Here is a 21,349-nt window from a genome sequence, read left to right on the forward strand (position 1 = left end):
GTCAGGAAACACGCTGCTTGGAGCATCATCTTTTGCAGACTCAAACTCTGTTTTGCTACTTGAAGTGTCTGTCATACTGGAAGCACTAGCTGAACTGATGTCAGGAAACACGCTGCTCAGGACATCATCTTTTGCAGACTCAAACTCTGTTTTACTACTTGAAGTGTCTGTCATACTGGAAGCACTAGCTGAAATGACATCAAGAAACACGCTGCTCGGGGCATCATCTTTTACAGACTTAAGCTCTGTTTTGCTACTTGAAATGTCTGTTATCCTGGAGACACTATCTGAACTGACGTCAAGAAACACACCAGTTGGGGCATCATCTTTTACAGATTCAAACCTAGTTTTGCCACTTGAAGTGTCCATTGTATTGGAAGCACGAGGTGTCCTTTGTACTGGAGAGGAGCTTTGTATAACAGAAGGTACCATGGTGTTTGTGAACACAGTGTCCAAGATAACACTTTGCTGTTCACTAGTGTCGGTTCCCACAGAGGGGTCTTCAGATTCCTTCTCAATATTTTCTTCATCTAGCAAGTCTGCTTCTGAAACTTGTGACTGATTAATTTGCGCTTCTTCACTGAGGCTGTGGGACATGCTGGAGGTCCTCCTGGAAAAACTTGGTATTCTAAAGACAAGCAAAAATACAGAATGTTGAAATATGGAATATCAGTTTTGCAAAGTAACATAAAGACAGATTGAATAAGTACTGATTTTCCAACCAATCTTTTATAGCCACCTCTGTAATTACACCAAACACCGATAACTCGATATAGCCCAGACTGGTCACACAAAGGATTCTAGCAACTTTGAAGACCCAACAATGAAGATCTTTCCCTACAATGTCTGCTCAAAAACCTCTACAATAGCCTCATCTCCACTCTATCTTGAAAAAAGTGACCATATGCCTCCTTTCTGAAAGTTTCCATATGACAGGAAAAATTGGCTTATTGACTAAAGACAGAATGGGAGCACAGAGCCTCCTGGGATACACAGAGCCTCCTGGGATACGCGAAAAAATGCTAATCCCCCCCACGCACAGTGAGATCAGCACTCTTTTTATCCCCATATACAGCAGGCTACGTCACCCGAACTTGCACCCACACAGTGCTAGACCGGGTGACGTAGGCAGAAGCCGAAAAAAAGAAGAAAGATGGTTGTGCCCAGCGTTCCTCCACACGGGGACAAAGGCAGATCACAGGAAGCGGTGGGACCCAATCCAGGAAACCTGAGGATGGATTAATGGCTCTGCGGAAGTAAAGGTGAGTGAGTTTTTACAGATAGATCCACATATTCACACACATTGTACAATACTGATCAACATTGATTGTACTATACATATTTATATTAATATACTATCTTTAATATTTGAGGATACTTCCTTTTGCTGTCCTGCTGCTGTGCTTGCAAAGTATGGCTTTCTGAGCTTAAACTTACATGACAGCACTGGTGGGTATTTAGTCCTAAGTACTGTATACACTTTAGGTTGTATACAAAGGCAGAGTATGTCACATGTTCGAGGGATTGAAGGAAAGGTACCTTTAAAGTACTCTTGCCATTTGCCTTTTAGGTCAGCAATATAATATAGGAATATTACTCTGAATATATTCAGCTTTTTGGCAGAAATCTGCAGGGTAATTCTCTGAAACTCTACACCTCATTTACTACCTGGTCATCCACTGAACAGGGTACTGGCGCAGTGCTGTTGCTTCTTTTTCCATCAGAAATACTGGAATCATGTATACATCCTGAGGTAAGAAAGCATCTAGAAAACAATTGTAAAGCATAAATGTATGATAAATGTTGGAAGAGGGAGGATGTAAATTTCTGTCATTCAAGATTTTATAAAATTGACCAAGACCCAAAAAAAACTTCAATCAATAGTTGTGTGAAATGTAAACCCATCTAAAAGAGTTTATTATACTTAAATGTCAGCGCCAACACACTGTAATTAATATGTATTTAACTAAATATAATCAAACTATATACAAAATTATGCAATATAGTTCTATTAATACTGTTATCTGGAAAACTGCATTCTAGGAAACAATACTCACTATGACTCACTCATTCAAGATTTTATAAAATTGACCAAGACCCAAAAAAAACTTCAATCAATAGTTGTGTGAAATGTAAACCCATCTAAAAGAGTTTATTATACTTAAATGTCAGCGCCAACACACTGTAATTAATATGTATTTAACTAAATATAATCAAACTATATACAAAATTATGCAATATAGTTCTATTAATACTGTTATCTGGAAAACTGCATTCTAGGAAACAATACTCACTATGACTCACTCATTCAAGATTTTATAAAATTGACCAAGACCCAAAAAAAACTTCAATCAATAGTTGTGTGAAATGTAAACCCATCTAAAAGAGTTTATTATACTTAAATGTCAGCGCCAACACACTGTAATTAATATGTATTTAACTAAATATAATCAAACTATATACAAAATTATGCAATATAGTTCTATTAATACTGTTATCTGGAAAACTGCATTCTAGGAAACAATACTCACTATGACTCACTAATGACAGAATAAAAGTCCAAATATTGCAGTTGGAACCCTTACCATTTTACCCTTAAAATAAACCAGGCACTACTATATATGGAGCTGCTATAGCCAAGCTCTCCTTAAAACACATTGGCTTTCATAGTACTTTCATGTACTTTTGACTCCCTAAACCTTGCAACCTGTAATTTACTAACTCATGGACAATCATGCTATCTAGGGATTGTTTAGAGATATAAAGATCGGCACAGGTTTCCTTTAACTTTGTGTCTAAATAGGAAGAAGACTATGGCCTTCACTTGGCCACATACTGTCCTTGAGAGGGCATACTGTCCTTGTATGTACAATTATATATCAGTTCTAAAGGACTTTTTTGTGTGTTTTATTTTTAATAGTGGATACGATTTATTAATAGTTAGGTGGAAAAGAGGGTTTGTATTAGTAATCGGCTTGATATTTTCTCATCTGTGGCGTACTAAAAATGCTTTAAAAGCCTGGATACAAACTGATTTTTAATCTGTATTTTTCATTGCTGAAGGAAACCAGTAAGAATATAGAATAAAAATGTGATGGATATTTAAAGTAAAAGGTTCATGTGAGGTGATCTCATAGAAAATAAGTCCTCACCATGGAACATAAAACCCCCCCAACATTGAAGTCACAATTTATCAGCATTCTTACCACGACCTTGATAGCTGCATTGCGGAGACTGTAAAGAGGACACAAAGTTCTAAAGTTAATACATTTGCTTTTAGCAATGCAATATTGCTTGCAAATCTCAGAATACAACATATATATAAAAAAAAGCTAAAAAAGAAGCTAATACAGAGTCACATTTAGAAAACATTTATTGGATGTTCAAGAAGAGAAACCGAAGTAGAATAATTGGGGAAAGAAGCATTCAGCATATATTAAAAAACACCTACATGCAACACTGTATTGACATCTTTTGATGACCCCCTATGTTCTAAATGTATATATTATGTTTTATGTGTTCTATTATCATTTCTTACAACTTTATTAGACAGAAAGTTGAAGCATATAAGATGTCAAAAAAGTAATATGACAAGGAAAATATGTATAATCAAGGAGCATTCCTGCCAACTAGCGTTTAAAGTGCAAACAAAAAATATAAACAAACAGCACTCCTCCCAGGAATTGTTTTAGGCTGGGTGGGAGAAAGCTGTAGGTGGGTGGCAGCCCACATTGTGAAGCAACTTTTCAGTAAACAAGCAAAAATAGCCTAGTGGTAACTGAAAAGTGCCATGTGGTGTACCCAGATAAAAGGGGCTTGGGAGAATCTAGAAAATATATGTTACGATAGATTTCTAGTGCACAAAGGCATTATACAGTTCTGTGAGGTGAAAAAAGGGTATTGTTGATGTAAATGTTACATTGCTACCATGCTGCAATTGTAAAACATCTGTATTATTATACAGCACAGCCCCAGATGGTGTCATTTAGCATTGGCGCAAGAAGCACAGCCTCAGGAAATGTTGTACAGCATGGCTGCCAGAAGCACAGCCCCAAGGGTTACTAAGCTTTTTTCAGGGATCCCAGTCTCAAAAGATGTCATCAGGAGAACAACCACTGAAAACATCATTTTAGCACAGTCGCCAAAGCACAACCATAAAAGAAGCATTCAGCATGGTTAGTAGGAGTTAGGAGTTACAAGGGAAGTCATTCAGCATCATCACTGAAAGCACAATCCCAGGAACATCATTCAGCATTATCACCATGAAAAGCCACATGGGATAATGTTTAGAATCCAAGAAGAACTGCCCCAGAGGGCAGCATGGTTACCAGGAGCACAACCCCTAAGGAAATCATTTAGCATAGTTGACAGAAGCTCAAATCAGGATCATCACCAGGTTCAGAATCTTAGAGGAGATCATTAAGCAAATTAACCAAAAGAACAGCTCTAGACAAGGCCATTCAGCATAGGAACCAAGAGCACATCCCCAGAGGAGATATCTGATTGCAAGGAGACCTCGTTGAAGACTAACTAGTAGCTAGGAGCACAGACCCGAGGAAAGTTCTTTTGCTTCATTGTGGAGACAATAGTCGCAGTGAAAATATCTCAGCATCAAAGCAGGGTCACAGCCCCAAAAGGCTATATTTCTGCTTCACTGCAAGCAGCACAGCCCCAGTGGCTGTAGCTCAACACCACTGCTAAGAGAACAGTAGCATAAGCTATAGTTCAGCATCATTGCAGGGTGCACAGCCACTCAGCATGTCATTCAGGATTATCACTAGGAACAGAAAGTTACAGAACATATCACTGCATTATGACTGGAAGCATAGTCGCAAAGGATGTTTTACAGCATAACCCCAGAGGAAGGCATTCAGAATCATCAAAGATAGCAAAGCCCCAGAGAATGTCATCCAGAATCATTACTTGGAGCAAAGTCATAGAGAATGTCATTCGGATTCATCACTGGAAGCACCACCCTGGAGGGTGTCATTCAGTATCATCATTAAGAGCACAGCCCCAGAGGATGTCATTCAGTATAATCACTAAGACCACAGTCCAAGGGGATGTAAATTACACATTTCAACAAAAAAATTAATTTTGATAATTATCAGAAACCACAGCAAACTTTTCTAAATCAGTTTTTCAGCCAGATTTCAGATTTGTTTTCAGTTTTTCCCTAACACGTACAGTTATGAGTTATAGTTAAAATTGTACATGCATGTATTTTGTACTATAACGTAAGCACCATTGAAGTGAATGTTAATACATCTTTAGTGTGAAGTAAAATAAGGCACACTGTGGTATTGATCCACTGAACAGTGTCAGTCAGGTTCCATTGTTTCTTCTTAAAGTATGATTTTCTTGTGTACTCTTTGTCTAGATTGTCGCGGTATATCATCCAGCAGTAGTCAGCCATCATACTTTCATTCCAGAAACCTTGGAAGCGGTGCTCCAGTAACTGAATGTCCTGGTGAAAACATTCTCCTTGTTCGTCACTCACCATACCAAGATTTTCCGGAAAGAATTCTAGATGTGAGTGCAAGAAATTTATTTTTAATGACATGCGTCAACCCAGTTTCTGGTATGAATCAAGCAGATTCTGGACTCCTTCTTTGTATGCAGGAGACTTATGGTTGCCCAGGAAATTTTCACACAGCCATATGAATGCATCCCAAGCTTCTAGCTCAGCTTCTGAGAGAGATTGTTTGAAAACATCATCCTGCAAAACAGATGATCTGTGGCCCTATAAATATCCCTTTTCTTTATTTTTGCAGTGCTTATGTTTGGAAACTTCTCAACAAGGTACTGAAAACCCATGGAGTTTGATTTACCCATGGCCTTTACAAGGTTCTTCATCAAGCCTAACTTGATATGGATAGGTGGCAGAAATATTTTATGCGGATCAACCAGAGGCAGAAACTTGACACTGCTAGTTCCGGGCTTATAGGTATCTCTTATTTCCGTATCTCTTATCTCTCGTAGCCAACCAGACTTGACATAAGGGTCTCCTGTAGATCGGCTGTCCCACAGGAATAGGAAACAGCAATATTTTGTGAATCTTCCTTGCATTCCTATCAGCAAGCCAATGACCTTCAGATCCCCACAGATGTTACACAGGTGTGTTTTATACTGGATTGCTTCAAGTAGTAACTTCATGTTGTCATAGGACTCCTTTAGGTTAACAGAATTGGCAACCGGTAAACTTGGTTTGGAATTACCATTATGCAGTGATCCTGCTTTCAAATTTCTTTTAGAGGAATCAATGAAGATACGCCAGTCAGATGGAACGTGCTCTTCTGACAAACTGTTAAAGAGTGCATTTATATTATGACAGTAGCACAGTGAGCCATCACTAGTGAAGAACTTTGTAAAGTTATGATTTCTTTTTCTGTAGTTACAGTTACACCCTATGTACGCAAGTGCTTCTGTTTAAGCCTTGAAGCAAGAAGTTCTGCTTTGTCTTTGGAGAGATTTGAATCAAGAAGGAGATCATTCAGCTCTGCTTGTGTAAAGATCTCTGGTTCTGAATCTTCATTGGCCAAGTAGTCCGGATCAGATGATTCTGGGTTGTAAATGGCTGCAACTCCAGCGCATTCCTCATCACCTTCTACAGAAGCAATTCCATCATGTGGCAGAACTGGAAATTGCTAATGAATCATCATGGGGAACAGGCCCAAATCATTAATAAAATTATAATTAGCTGCATCACAAAAAACTATTTGAAATCTGCATAAAAAATACTACAAAGCCCGCATAAAATTATATCTGATGAAAATGGCATGTTGACCTGTGTTACCATCATTCCAGGAAGCACAGTTCCAGAAAACTTAATTTAGCATCATCAGTGGGAGCATAGTTCTAGAAGATAGCATTCAATACCATCACGGGGTTCAAAGCAAGACAAAACAAATCCACTTTCATGATTGGGAGTAGAATCAGAGGCTCCATAGAAAGCAATTTTACAATAGCCTTTGAGCAGTAATAATTTAGTATAATCATTAAGAGCACAGACACTGTGGCCAAATTTATTGTCATACTTCACAGTTAAAGCTAACACAATGTAATACCCTTCCCTGGATTACAATAATAAGTCATGTAACCCTGTGTCACTGTATAATCAAACACAGAGGAAATATGACTGTATAATTACTACAATCACTAAGTAAGGATTTTAAACTTTTTAAAAATTTTTTTTTACCATTTAACACATTATTCTCTTATAACAGATTGATTGTGTTTTTTTTTTTAAGAACACTGTTGTGGAATCAAAGATTGGTTCCAGTACCTGGGGGCAATAAATGGATCTGGTGTATGCTCTGAGCCTCTTCTAATTCTTGGCAATAATTTACTGTGATATGGTAATATAAAACCATTGTATTTAGTTGTCTTTAATCTGATCTCCCACAGATAAAGCAGTTCATGTCAAAATTCAAGTGAAACTTTAAGGCCTTGCGCATAAGGCTTAGTTGGAAGTGTGTACGGCTAACTTTTAAAAAGGATTGGCAAAGCTTTTATTGAGCTTCAAAGCAGAACTAAACCCATGGGGCATCAATAAAAATTCTAGGCCCATGTGCTGTGCAATTATGGTAATCTTGCTAGCAAAGCAATCCCCTACAAATTTGTCTAGCAAAGCAGTCCCCTCCAACTCTTTAATCTTACTGAACCCCCTCCTTTGCCAGTGCTTCCATCCCTCCTAGTCTTTCCAGTTTACAGTATTTGGCTTCATGATTGGTCAGGCCTGGATGAAGATTCTCTGCACGCTGGAATTACTATGCACTGGCACATATTCATGCCTCTTGATAGGGAGTCCACACAGTCACTTTGAACATGCTGCTAAAGTTTTAACAAGCTTTAAATAATGTTAAGCCCATCTCCAGGCAAAAAGTAAGCATCAGCCTAGCTCCAATATCAGTGTATTGTTTGGTAATTGGCCAGAAAACCTCAACAATTATGCAAACTCTTGTAGGAGAAAACTAACTTAATCACGTGGAATAGTGTAAATATCAATACATAACCAATGAATGCACAATTTAATGGATATATTACAGTAAGGCAGGGGATACTATGCTAAATACTGTGACTGTAGGTAAACCTTTGCATTCAGGGGATTACAAAGAATGTACTGGCAAATAAAAGGACAATTATGGCTCCAACAGGAACACCATGAAATCACTGTTCATACACTGTTCTCAATCTATGGCCATCATCATAACACCATGTAAATCTCAAAAAGAATGGAGGTGGAATTGATCATGATTATCTTGGGTGAAAGCCTGTGTACAGTGGATTACCGCTGTCATTCCTTATGGAGGATAATACAGCAGGCTTCCTCAGCACAGCTGAACAGGGTGTGGAGCACTTGTTTATTCTAGTGTCGCTAAAACAATCAGGAATGATTGTTTCCACCTTCATAAATCTAACCTGTACATTACAATATATCAAACATAGTCATATAATCACATTATTAATGGAAATCCCACATTTGGTATTTAATGTGTTAGGCGCTATACCAGATTATAAAAAATGTAATTGGAGGAGTGGGGAGAAAAGAATACAAAGAACTGTTTTTATTGATAATTTTTAAGTCTTAGTCTCACTTTCTATGTATCCTATGGCTCAGCTAGTCTTATGAGCTTGAACCGGCCTCACACATTCCAGCACAGAGGTCAGCTCTTTCAAAGGCTGGATGTGCAAATAGCAATGATAGGATTAATTAGTCCACACTGAAAGGATAAAGTCAGATCAAAACACACTGTCACAAATCATTTGTTTACTGACAGAACAATGCCTCTCAATAGGTGGATGACAGACCTCTCTCATCTGCTCATCACATATATGGAAATGATGGCCACGCAAACATATGCACATCAATCCTATTAGCTGCTATACCAACTTCAAAGGTTTGGAAATCTAGCAGGATAAATGTTTAGACAGCCATTAACAAATAAACCTGCTCATCAAGTTGATTATTTTCTCTACCTTCCTATTCAGGTAACATCTGAGATACCTTTTGCATTTCATTAGGAATCAAAAGGTAAAAAGACTAAATTGTTTACAGCATTGTGTGCTAATCAAAGCTTTCTTTAATATATATGATACATATTGAAGATTCCTTTATTTTATAACTGTGACCAAACAATGTCCTGGGGCTGTAGAGATCACTGAATTATGGCACACTGTCATGTATTTTTAAAGCAGAATTTGAAACAAACCACTAAATAGACAGATGGAAACATATGAGAGCAGCCTTATTCTGATGCAATCAATACAACTAGGTTGTTCTCTCCCACTTCAACTTGTGATTGCACAGTGAAGGAATAGCAGCTGACTGATGAGTTCATCTATTTCTCCCCTCCTATCAAAGTATTTCTTGTTAGCACCTGAAGCACTGACTTGTACCCCCAATCTCTGCGGCATCTCTCTTAGTCTGGGCTTTACTATACAATGGTATTGCAAAAGGCTGATACTAACTTAAATTCAGGCACTACACTAGTTAAAAAAGCAGGTATTCCTATTTTCTAATAACCCATTCCTGAATTAATTTGTGCACTGAAACATTATTCAGGAAAAATAAAGAGAGAGAGAAATAGTCAGTGATAAAAGGATTCCTTTTTTTGTTTGCTGTTGCCCATCCTGTCCACCCGTTGTTGCTTTTATTTGCACCAAATAGAATAAATTGATTCAAAATTAGTTACTCTTCCTAACTAAGGGTAACTAATAGCCCAGAAATTTCATTAGATCAAACTGTATTACTGATTGTAAGTTCCATTAGATTTCTGACAGGTAAGGCATATTTTAGGAAACTGAAACTAGTTTAACACAATAATAAAAAATCATAACTTAACATGTATGGGTAGTGGAGCAGCAGAGAGCTGAAGGTTTTACTTTAAGTAACAAAACAGAAGGTGTGGTCTATTCACATTACTGCCTACGCGACTAGGACGGTAGAGGGATCATCAGCGTAAAGGGACTGTTAGGGACCAGTTTTCATGTGCAGATCTGCAGTAAGAGTCCTGCAACTCTGAATTGTGAGTGAGGGGCCCAGATATCAAACGTAGGCAAATACATCTTACTTCACAAAATCATACGCATGTGGGGTTACATGGAGGTTAGTATTTGCCCAAAGGTAAGTTTTAATGGTTATGGATATTACAAGACTTTCAATAATAAATTATGTGGTCTCCATAGTAACTTATCTGAAATTTGTCTCTAAGAGGTTTGTTGCTATGGATAACTGCATATTATCTCATCAACAAAGTAGAAGCATGCCATAACATTACTTTCCCTGGATACTTACAGTTCGTACAAGTCTCTCTAGGAGAATCCTGGATGTCAAAGAGGGAGGCAGCTGAGTACTCACTACCCTAAAAAGCAATGTAGAATGCAAATGATGTGCTTTCAGTTTAACATACCATTGAAAAATGTATTTGTAAGTAGGATACACATTCTAGAAACATATCAGATGAACAGAGTAAGCTGAGTAATACTGAAATATTGTTGTATCTGAAGAGAAAAAAAAAACACTTCAATAAGCAACAATGCAAAACAATGACAAACTACAGCACCAATGCTTATTTGCAAAGTAAAAAAAGAGATATTTTAAAACCTCCACTGAGGGATATTTAAGTTATGCTACCAACTTCGGGACTATTTTACACAATGACTTTGTTAACAAACAAAACCAGGACATTAGGGATGTTCAAAAGCACAGAACTGTGGAGTAGGCATAGCTATATTATATGGTCTTTGAAACCTTAATAACAGCTTCATACAACAGACAACTCCTAGCAGAAGATAAAATAAGAGAGAGACCTGGACTCCACAAAAAAAGAGTTTATGGGCTCAACAAGCATTACCAGAACCTCTTGACTACTAATATGGTCTAGACCAGGGGTCGGCAACCTTTTGAGTCGGAAGAGTCAAAAATTACAATTTACAAAATTTCAGTTTTTAAAAAGCCACAAAATTTTTTCTTGCCAACAATAAATAGTACTCGCATAAATAAATTTTTTGATTAAAATTATTTTAACGCTAATTTTTAAATAATAAAAGCTATAAAATAGATAAATAATAAAATAGGTAATTTATTAAGTATATATTTTAATAAAAACACTTTCGCGGTAATATCCAACAGTAGTACTTTGTTTCTTTTTTGACAATTCTTATTGACTTCAAAAAAGTAGTTAGGTATCTTATTTGGAAAAAAATATGTATAATATGTATTTTAAAAATATAATACTTATTATGTTACCTACCTTTACTTCGGTTTTTTTATTATTATTATATATATATGTACATACATAACTTTGAGAAGATAATTCGCTTCTAACTCTTTTACTTGAAACAACAAACTATACGTCACAGCCAAAGCACTGGTGAAGACGCCAAATTGTCTTGCATCGAAAGCGAATTGAAACCTACATAGAAACATCCGACAACGGCGTCATTCGAGAGCTTCCGACGGACTGACGACAGTGACGACGCATGTCACGGGGGAGGGGTGCAGTGAAAAGCGAGTACAAGTGGCTGAGAGATAGCATCGGTGCCTAATCCTAGTTAATCGATTCAGAACGATTTTGAAATGTTTTTTTCTTGATAAATAATTTTTTCGTATGGAACTAAAGAGCCGCAGCTTCGCATCCAAAGAGCCGCAGGTTGCAGACCCCTGGTCTAGACTGCTAGGAAAGAGCTATAGCAGGGAAGATTAGGAAGTTTCTGAAAAATGACCCAATGACCTGCCAAGGGAATTCCTTTGCTAGTCACTTTACTGAATCTTCAGAGCCAGGGCAAGTACAATGGCAGAGCATCTGTATGTGGTGCCCAGTGAGGCCTAATACAGTTCAATATATGGGGTTAAAAAGAACACCTCTTGGGACACTAGTATAACCTGAAAGTATCGGATTTCTGTGTCTGTCAATGGATGAGACAGAGATCACAACTTTGCAATCCAAAGCCTGTTGACGCAGATCCTCCCTCCTATAAGCAAAGGCAGCTTACTTTTTAGATCACCTTGTGATGATTTTAAGATCATTTCAAATTACTGACAGGTGCAGCTGCGGTGGCTTTGATTGCCTTTAAGCTGCTTTGCATTTCTATAAACTTGAATGGGTTCTGAAGCAAACAAAAGGCTACAATCAGAAGTCCAAAAACTGGCAACAACTGATAAATGAATATTTCAGTGATACAATAAATTTACAAAATAAGACACCATAATGAACTTTCCAATGGGGTTAATAACTATTAGGGCCTGGGGGAAAGAGCTAGGATGAAGACAGAATCTAAACAGACAAAAGGTGAACCTGTGCCCCAGTCCTGGAACTGATTGGTACTTTGAGAGGGACTAAGGCAATAGGCTGGCTTAGCTGATATTGGGACTGATGCTTAACCAAGCACTTTTTGAACTACAACTCTAGATTACACCTACATTTTATATTACACATTAAATGTTTGTTCTAAACGTGTGGCTTAGAGACTATATCAAAGCTGAAAATCTGCATGAAGGCTAGACAATTAGCATTAAAAAGAAGTAAACAATGGCATAATTCATATTTCTCTCACACAGAACTGGATGCCAAATACTAGTCCAACCATTCTGATTGTTCTCAAATAATCATACCTAATCATCTGTTAACATATGTTCTATAAGAATCTTGTTAACATACAAATTGTTAAGAATATGTGACTTACCGGTTGTTATACATAATGCAGCCAGCAAGGATAAAAGGAAAGCGCTGACATGTCTGCAGAATGAGTGCAGCCTTCAGTAAAAGAAGTGGATCAACCTGCATGATGAAATGGTATAGTGTATCATAAGTGAATTTAGATAAGTATATTCCAAGCAAACACAGTGATATTCTATATATTGCACCCATAATATGGAAAAACTCATGCAACAAGAATTTGTTTGTTACTTGCCCAATACACAAAATTTTAAGTACGTGTTAAAAAAAAATTATTTATTTTTATATATATATATATATATATATATATATATATATATATATATATNTGTGTATATATATATATATATATATATATATATATACACACACACACACACACATATACACATATATATATAAATACATACATACATACATACATACACACACTCAAGGCTACTTATAGTGCAAACATACAAGGCATATGTGAAACCCAGTGACTGACCAGCCAACTTCTGGATAAATAAAGTCACAGATGAGAAATAATTTTGTTTCCCCAACATAAGAACACATTGGACATCAATAGGGTTTACCGTAAATATAATTATGCAACAGTGTTGACAGTTATTTAAAAGCCAGCTCTCAGTTACTATAGTAACACGTTAGGAATTTTGCCAACTGAGCATTGTTCCTTGTCCCCGGGCAAGGAGCCATACGCCAGAAAGACTGATAACCACAGTTTTACTGCCAACATCAGTAATAGAGATGTCTAACGAATCTATATTTTCAGTAAGCTGAATGGAAAGGCTTTGTATGCATAACATCAACTATAATCTGCGCTGTTCTTTACAAAAGACCGTGGCTTAGTTAGTTCATGGAGAGGATAGTCCAACAAAAAAGGGAGCCATACTTTTGTTTTATCCACATGACTGAGAGAGTTGAAGATCCGGTTTAACTCTGCAGTGTTCTGCATATGTTCCAGGTAAAGGTCCCATTCCTCGCTCAGCTCTGCCCGAGAGTGGACCTGAAAGGAAACAAGTTTTACTTAACAAATTACAACTATTGGTAACACCTAACCATGAAGATGGATTTATCTTGCAGTACACATATACAATGATTTAATACATATACTGCCTAATAGAATTTAGTCTGGTTCCATCAGGTCAGCTCCGACATCTAATATACTATTGACGGAGAAGTGAATAATTGCAATACATAATTTTACAGACTGGATAGCACACATTAAAACTTGTGAAATACAGAAGAAATGAAATGCAGTGTTTTAGCAATGTTTTACAATGAGCTTTAAATATAAGCAAAGCCAGAGCTAAAATTATTGGAAACAATAGTTTTGAAGTAGAGTTCCACAACAAAAACTCCCCAAATCTCCCTTACAACCTCTCACTACAAACTGCTGGCAAAAGAAAGCCCATTTTCACTCATCTAACGCTGAATTCATGTTAAACTTCAACCCCGTATTTTCTTTCTTAGTTTACAGAGCAGCAGTCCTTCTGCTATACATACATGCCACTGCCTGCATGATGTGAAAACTTTTCACTGGCTGCCCAAAATCAATTCCGTCTCAGCACCCAGAAGGTGTGTTATGTCTTTACAAGAGGGCTGTCAGTGACTTGTCTTCTGCTAGATCAGCAGTCCACCACACCTAGAAACAATGCTGGCATGGGGCAACTAAATTTTGTTTTAACATGTAAGTAAAATTAAACCCTACGTAATGGGTTAGAGAAGGCAGGTTATATGTGGTGAGGGAAAATGTTATAGGGGCATTAATATACTTCCAGTGTTTAGCCTCATACTAGTGTCCATTTACATAGGCTCCCCTCAGACACTAGAAGCTTCTTTTGTAACCACTGCTTTACATTTAAACACACACTGCACAGGCATAGTCCATTGTCATCACCAGAAGAAGCCCACTTGAGAAAGTCATGCAGCTGCTGATGGAATACATGAACACAGAAGAAGGCTGCAAAAGATCAGCAGCACTGAGATAACAAGTATGACAAATATGAAGCAATTCTTTATTAAAATTTGGCAGAAGGATTCACAGAGCTTTAGCAAACCGAATGCCAGACAGATAGGTTTACATTTGTGAATGATCAGTTTGCTGATCATCATCGCTTATTCTGTATCAAATGTCTAATAGTCCTAGTTACATTATAGGTATAGGATAGGTTAGCGATGCTCTTCAGTACCAGAAAGTAATATAAGAGTGGCCAGTGCTGAATGGTACAGAGGAGACCACAGTGATATTCCTGACAACACTTTTGCCTTAATAAGTGCCATGTTGAGTAATGTTCAGTAAGGTGGTATACAACCAACAAATTTTAACATCTCTGCAGTGTTTTTACCTAAAGAAAGATCAGTTTATCACAACAGCTGTCAAATACAAAACAATGCATCCTACCACGCCCCATGCCAGTGCTTAAAAAACGGCACTTATTTATTAGATTTGAATTTAACAAATAATCTACATCTGTAATGTTCCTAAGCTGAATAGTTCTTACTATAAGAGAAAACCTGTACAGCAAAGAAAATGAAAGTCACTGAACTGTAATCCTATGAAAACGTCCAGCAGGTATGATTAACAGTAAAAGTATTTAAGTATACAAGTGTCTGATAAATAGATTTATATTAGAATCCATTAAAAGGATACCCCCTTGGATTCTGGATTGTATTAAGTATACCACTTCAACAAGAGGAGGTCTGGTCCTAGACCATAAGTGTGTGACATGTTATTTTGTGCTTTGTGGGATCAGTGTATGTAAGTGGATCGGTGTGGTTTATATGCACTTTACACTTGTTTTACGTGTGATACCATTGATCCCCATGCAACATGCGTTCACAATGTGTTGATAAGGAATATAACCTAATGCTCATAGCACCATTTAAATATTGTGTTTAGCAAAAAGTTAGTTACCCGGTAAGCATGCCATAAGGGTCCATTATAAAACCGGAACAGCCCAACAAGATCCTCCAGGAAACACTTGCAACTGATATCAGAAATATCCACTGAGCATCCAAGAGCCTTTAACAAGAAAGGAAACAATGCAAAGCTGATGAAATAATCAAGTCTACAATGCTATAATACACTGATGTCTTGTACCAACTTTTAAAATAACTCCCCTTACAATTTTTCCTGGGCCCCTCCTTTTATCATAATATTACTTAGTCCTCCCCCCAAAATGTTTGTTTCCCCAGCTACAATTTATGTAGAATGAAAATTCATTGCATACCGAGAGATAACTACTGGAATTCCATCATTCATTTAGTGCCACCTTGTGGTGAAATCTTGCACTGCATTTCAACTACTCAGTACTGTAGTGTATTCATATGATTTTTTTATTGGATTGCTTTACTTCCTGCTGCTCACCTATAGTATTGGTAACATCACACACAGACAAGGTGAGATCTTGTCTTCATCACTGAATGCCCTGCTTGATTAAGTTTCACCTACATGCAAGACCAGAGATAAGCTGCTTGTACTGTCCAACTTCCCTTGCATCACTACTCTGGCTGATGTTAGCTATTCATACTTTTACAGTACTTCATCAAATATCATAAAATATTCTTATTTTGTGTTCAGATGTTACTTATGAAACGCTCATACCATCCTCCTACCACATACAACAAAATAATTTACCGCAGTTTTTCAAAACATAGCACACTCACCCACAAATACTCGCCATGAACCTGAATGGCAAATTTTAGTTTCCGCAGTCTGATGAGACTTGGAGGAGAATTGGAAATTTCAGTCATGCAGCGGACGACCCCTGCAATCTGTCCACAAAGTAACTCCTGCTGGTCAAGACATGTCTAAAAAGCAGAACATTTATGGGAATGCTTTTAGGTGAAACAATCGAACGTTTATGCTACAGAAAGACAGAAAAAAAGTTCAAAACAGTTTGTGTTTTGCAAACAGCAATTTTTAGCAAAAGGTAATTTAAAGTGTGACCATAGCAGATACTTTTGTTTTTATGTTTTAGATGTTTATGTTTAGACAGTGGCTTAGCACCTGTAGCTTGTTTTTATTTAAATCTCTATTCGGCTGGTTTCCTGCTATTTGTCATTTATTGTCATATGTCTGCTACATGAAGTGGAGAACAATTCTTTCCCATGAAGACAGAAAGAAAAAGCTTTTCTTTTTCTCACCATTCTCACATTTCCCAATCAATCTATCCAGGAAAAAAAGCCTGTACTTTTACAACAAAGTGGCAGTAAAACTTGTTTTTTAAACTTGTCTGGTTAGCAATCCCGTTAGCAACAGTTTGCCTAGTTGATCCAAAGTTCCCACTGTTTGCTGAGGAATCATATTTTTCCTTGGTTACCTATCACAATACACAGACATATACAATTATCAGCCAAAATAATAAATCCATTTAGGCCCCACTGGTGCCACACAGCTCTGGCCTATCAATCTTTGGGCTGTACAAGACATTTGAAGGTGTTCTGTGGTACCTGGCACCATGATTTTAGCAACAGAACCTTCCCCACTTTTTCCAACAGCTTTCCTTTTCCAGTACTGAATCCTGCTGCCATTTCTTCCATAGGTTAGTGATCCACATGTACCTGGAAATCTACAATGTGTTATTTTTTTTTATTTAGACTAGGCCATGTTCCTTGTGCCATGACCTAGTTCATCGCTACCCCATTTAGACCAATCAGCCTTGGATGCCCATGACACTGACCCTGGTTACTGATCACTCTGCCTTGAAACCAGATTGGTAGGTACTAATCACTGTACAACATGGACAACCTACATTATTGGCCATTTTGGAGATGCTCTGATCATTCGGTCATCTAGACATCACAATCTAACCCCCATCAATGTCATCATTATACTTGCCTAATATTCCTGCTTCACATTACTTTTAATGCCATTCACTTACTGCCCAATAAATCCAATGCAATGACAAGTGCCACTGTAATGGGGTAATCAGGGTAAACACTTCACTGGTCAGTGGTTTTAATGTGCTGGCTGAGTGTTGTATAAAATATACACACATTTCACAAGTTGTAACACCATCAGTAAACACTCTGCTATGACAAAACAGCATTTTTCTGGAATATATGTTGCTGAGTGATGATAGCCTAATCCCAATAGAATTGAGGCGATGAACATATGGAAATTTTATAATTACTATGCAGATCTAAAACTGTACATCCTATCACTTTTACTGGTCAAATAAATATCCTCGTAAGGCTTTCAAAACAAAGAACTTCATTTATCTGCAAATCTGCATGCATTGCTTAGAGCAGAACATAAAAGTTCAGATACTCAGGGATCTTCAATACACCATACGAGCAGAGCGCCATCTGGTGGAAGAATTATCACAATGTTAAAGCTGCAGTCTGTCTCTTTTTGCAATATTAAGTTTCAGTAAAATGCAACATCACTCTGTTAGCGTAAAAGAAAACCATAAATAATGACAAAGATGCTTTAAAAGGACCCTGTCAAAATAAAAAAAAAATCTAAAGAAAGCCTTTCAGTTCAGAAGATGCTGATTTCTGATGCAGCAAGTGTCACTTACATTCGCCATGCCCCATAGCCAAGACCTCTATAAGATTTTTCAGTCCTTGACGTCCTTGGTGGATCCCCATGTTCCCTTGTTTGCCTTGGTTCTATCTTCTGACCCCTATGTCACTGCTGTGTCCTGTAGTGACCATGTGGTAGGTCAATTGAACCATGGTGAGCAGCTAATTTAAATCAGACCTAATAGGAAGTACATAATAATGTCCCCCAAGAGCACATTGACTTAACTTCTGCCCTTGCTCGCACAGACTCAATAGCACGCTCTGAGACGAGTATACAGGTTCCAATGTCATCCTCTACAATGCAGGATCAGTAACTCTGCACTGTAAGGGAACAGGCCTATCCTCAACCTAACCACCGGATAAAAGAGGAGCTCTGAAGGCAACCAGGGGTTGTGAGGGATAAAGTAAATGAATTAGTGCTTTCTATCCCTCTAGGCCTAAATAAAAATGTAAATGTAACCTTTGCAGTTTGTGGGCACAAAGGCCGCCTTTACGCACATGCAGGCATCATCACCATCTCAATCAAAAGTTCACTTTTCTTCATTTTTCACCATTTCCTGTCACTTCTTCCACACTGCTGCTTTATTTTTTTTTTTTATTATGTTTGCAAATCTGCCTCTTATTATTCCTCTATAAAGAGAAAAGACAATCTTGTAGATAGTAATAATTACCTGAGGGGGGTAAAAGTAATTAATTCCAGCCCTTGTTGGGTCACGTTCCTCTTTCACTTTTGAACCATCGTAAAGAAAGAAGTAACTCAACCTTCAATTGTAAAAGAAAACAAAGAGCAGTAATGATATCTTTTTTATAATCAGGTTTCATAAGTACAATCCACACAAGAATAAGTCATTAAAGAAGAATATGAAGGCTGTCACAGCAAACCTCTTCTAGAAATGCTAGTTGTCAGGTTGTCATGGTCATCCATTGGTTTCACTCCTTTCTAAATGTCTTACTTGAAGCAAATATAAAAAACCAAAAACATCTGACTCCACTTTTTATCAGGAGTAGCATTTCCTAAAAAGTTGCCGCTACATACAGCCAAGCTATTGGCATTCTTAGGAGGAGGTCAGCTATGACAGCAACTTAAAGGGAAAACTCAATAGTCAGAAAAATAAGACTGGGCTCATGAAATGATCTCAGTGATATTCCCCAGCAATTATAACATATTATAAGGTATTTTCCTATTTAAACATATTCTATGTATTGTGAAATACAATATATATGACTGCACAGACACAAGTGAGATCTGTTACTTAGGGGTTTCCTATTGGGGGCATGAGGTCAATATTGGTCCATTACCGTAGTTATTTTACAATGATCAAATTTTACTTTTTAATAAAACATTCTATATTTTTGTATTCCAGGCAGTGACATTTAGTCCCAGGTATTTGCTTTGGCCCTTGAACAAAAAGTTTTCAGGTACTTATGGTTCTGTGACCTGGAAAAGTAAACCTAAACTGGCCTAAAACTTTCCAAACATAATTCTGCTAGAGAAAGAAATGTTCTAATACAAGGACTCACCATAATGTTGGCTTTGGTTCTACAAATGAAGATGCCATGAAATTACTGGATAGTTGTGTGACTTATTCCCATTACAGCCACAAATACTTCACTGTGTCAAATTTGCAGCATTCACTGAACAACCGCATATCCAGCTCGCACACTGCAGAGGGGAGAAGAGTTACACAGTCAGTGGAAAGCACATTTCAATGGCAATAAAAGCACAAAGAACTGATTTGGTGGATATAAGCGGGGTTATCAGGTTTCTTACACCTAACAGGAGCCTCCTAATTCCTCAATACATCCATCTGCTAGCAATAGATTTCCACCAACAGGGCTGGGGATTTGTAAGGGTCAGTGGGTTTGATTTAATCCCTTTATCCATGGTGTAAACTCAACTTTTCTTATCTTCCTTATTGCTGCAATCAGCACCAACTATCAAAGGAAATACCAGATACTTCCAGGTACTATGTGAGGGAAGCCCATAGGCCTATGTGATAAAACACAATATGTAACAGGCGGTGCACACGGGTCTTTCCGATCATAGAAAAGGAAGGTATAAATGTACTGCTAGGGAGGGATAAGTTAAAGGGAACCTGTTGCAGATCCCCAAGGTTGTTGGCTGACACTAAGTGTCTATGATCACTATGGGCTCTATTACGGACCATTATGACGTTTGGATGTTTGGAACCATCTTACTAATGAAATAACCAACAATTTGTATGCCAAACTTCTGAATTCCCCACTTTATAAATGTAGCAATATAAGCAAAATAAAAAAAGGGAAAGTTTAAAGTGGTGAATGACACTAAGCTGATGGACCGGTACTTATAAAGAAGTGAAAGTGATTATAACGGGGAGAAAGTATTGCATTGATCATTGAGATTTTTATTAATCACCATCATAGAATCCAGAGACAAACATTAGACGCCATCAATTCTGTATTAATAAACTGGAAATGTAAAAATGTAGAAGGCTCTCCACCAGATACAGATTGTACCCATGATTAATTCACAGATCAATGAGATTATCAATGCAAATAATACAAAAACACAGAAATCAGAGATCTGTATAATAAATCTGAAATCATTTACTTTCACAATTCTCTCACATGACCACCTGGTCCTAGGTGTATCAGCACTGTGATCCCTGGATGTGGGGTCACCCCCAGTATATTGGGAAGTGCAGGAACCTTGTATTGTGTGCTAGAACAGTAACTTTACAGCTACAGAACATCCTCCAATGTGTACAATGAACATGCTGCACGAACCTCACACTACAGGTGGACGCAGCCGTCTTCCCGAGATTTCTAGCACTTTGTAGCGATGCACCCAGACAGACCTCGTACACAGCCCGGGAGGAGAACCGATCCCGGATCGCAGCAATGATCACAAGACGATTCGCGTGATTCCTCCTCCCCCACCTCTGCACATTACAAACCCGCCACTAGATGGCGCCCGTACACCGGCCTATGCACACACCGTGCAGGCAGCGCGTCATAGGCAATGTGTGAGGGGATCAGGCTGCACTTATATTGCACAGATCTATATATTCATACCAATAAATGAATACAACTAATGAGCACATTCACCTTATTTAGGAGGCCAGAGGACTGGCCTTACTTTGTCAACATACATT

At 37.7% G+C, this 21,349-nt stretch overlaps 1 protein-coding gene across 1 annotated transcript in view; it reads right to left on the reverse strand.

The window, feature by feature from the left end:
* HPS4 (HPS4 biogenesis of lysosomal organelles complex 3 subunit 2) overlaps nt 1–21,141 on the reverse strand; it is a 26,299-nt gene extending 5,158 nt beyond the window's left edge. The window contains exons 1-11 of the mRNA XM_072413907.1: nt 20,982–21,141; nt 19,734–19,875; nt 18,884–18,974; nt 16,350–16,493; nt 15,598–15,705; nt 13,573–13,686; nt 12,688–12,782; nt 10,298–10,364; nt 3,207–3,234; nt 1,669–1,765; nt 2–628 (exon numbers count right to left, since the gene is read on the reverse strand). Coding sequence (XP_072270008.1) covers nt 2–628; nt 1,669–1,765; nt 3,207–3,234; nt 10,298–10,364; nt 12,688–12,782; nt 13,573–13,686; nt 15,598–15,705; nt 16,350–16,493; nt 18,884–18,974; nt 19,734–19,771 — 1,409 coding nt within the window. The 5' untranslated portion in view covers nt 19,772–19,875; nt 20,982–21,141. The remainder of the gene's footprint in view (nt 1; nt 629–1,668; nt 1,766–3,206; nt 3,235–10,297; nt 10,365–12,687; nt 12,783–13,572; nt 13,687–15,597; nt 15,706–16,349; nt 16,494–18,883; nt 18,975–19,733; nt 19,876–20,981) is intronic.
* Nucleotides 21,142–21,349: the final 208 nt, after the last annotated feature.

This window comes from Pyxicephalus adspersus, chromosome 6 (assembly GCF_032062135.1).
Source record: "Pyxicephalus adspersus chromosome 6, UCB_Pads_2.0, whole genome shotgun sequence".
NCBI classification, from domain to species: domain Eukaryota; kingdom Metazoa; phylum Chordata; class Amphibia; order Anura; family Pyxicephalidae; genus Pyxicephalus; species Pyxicephalus adspersus.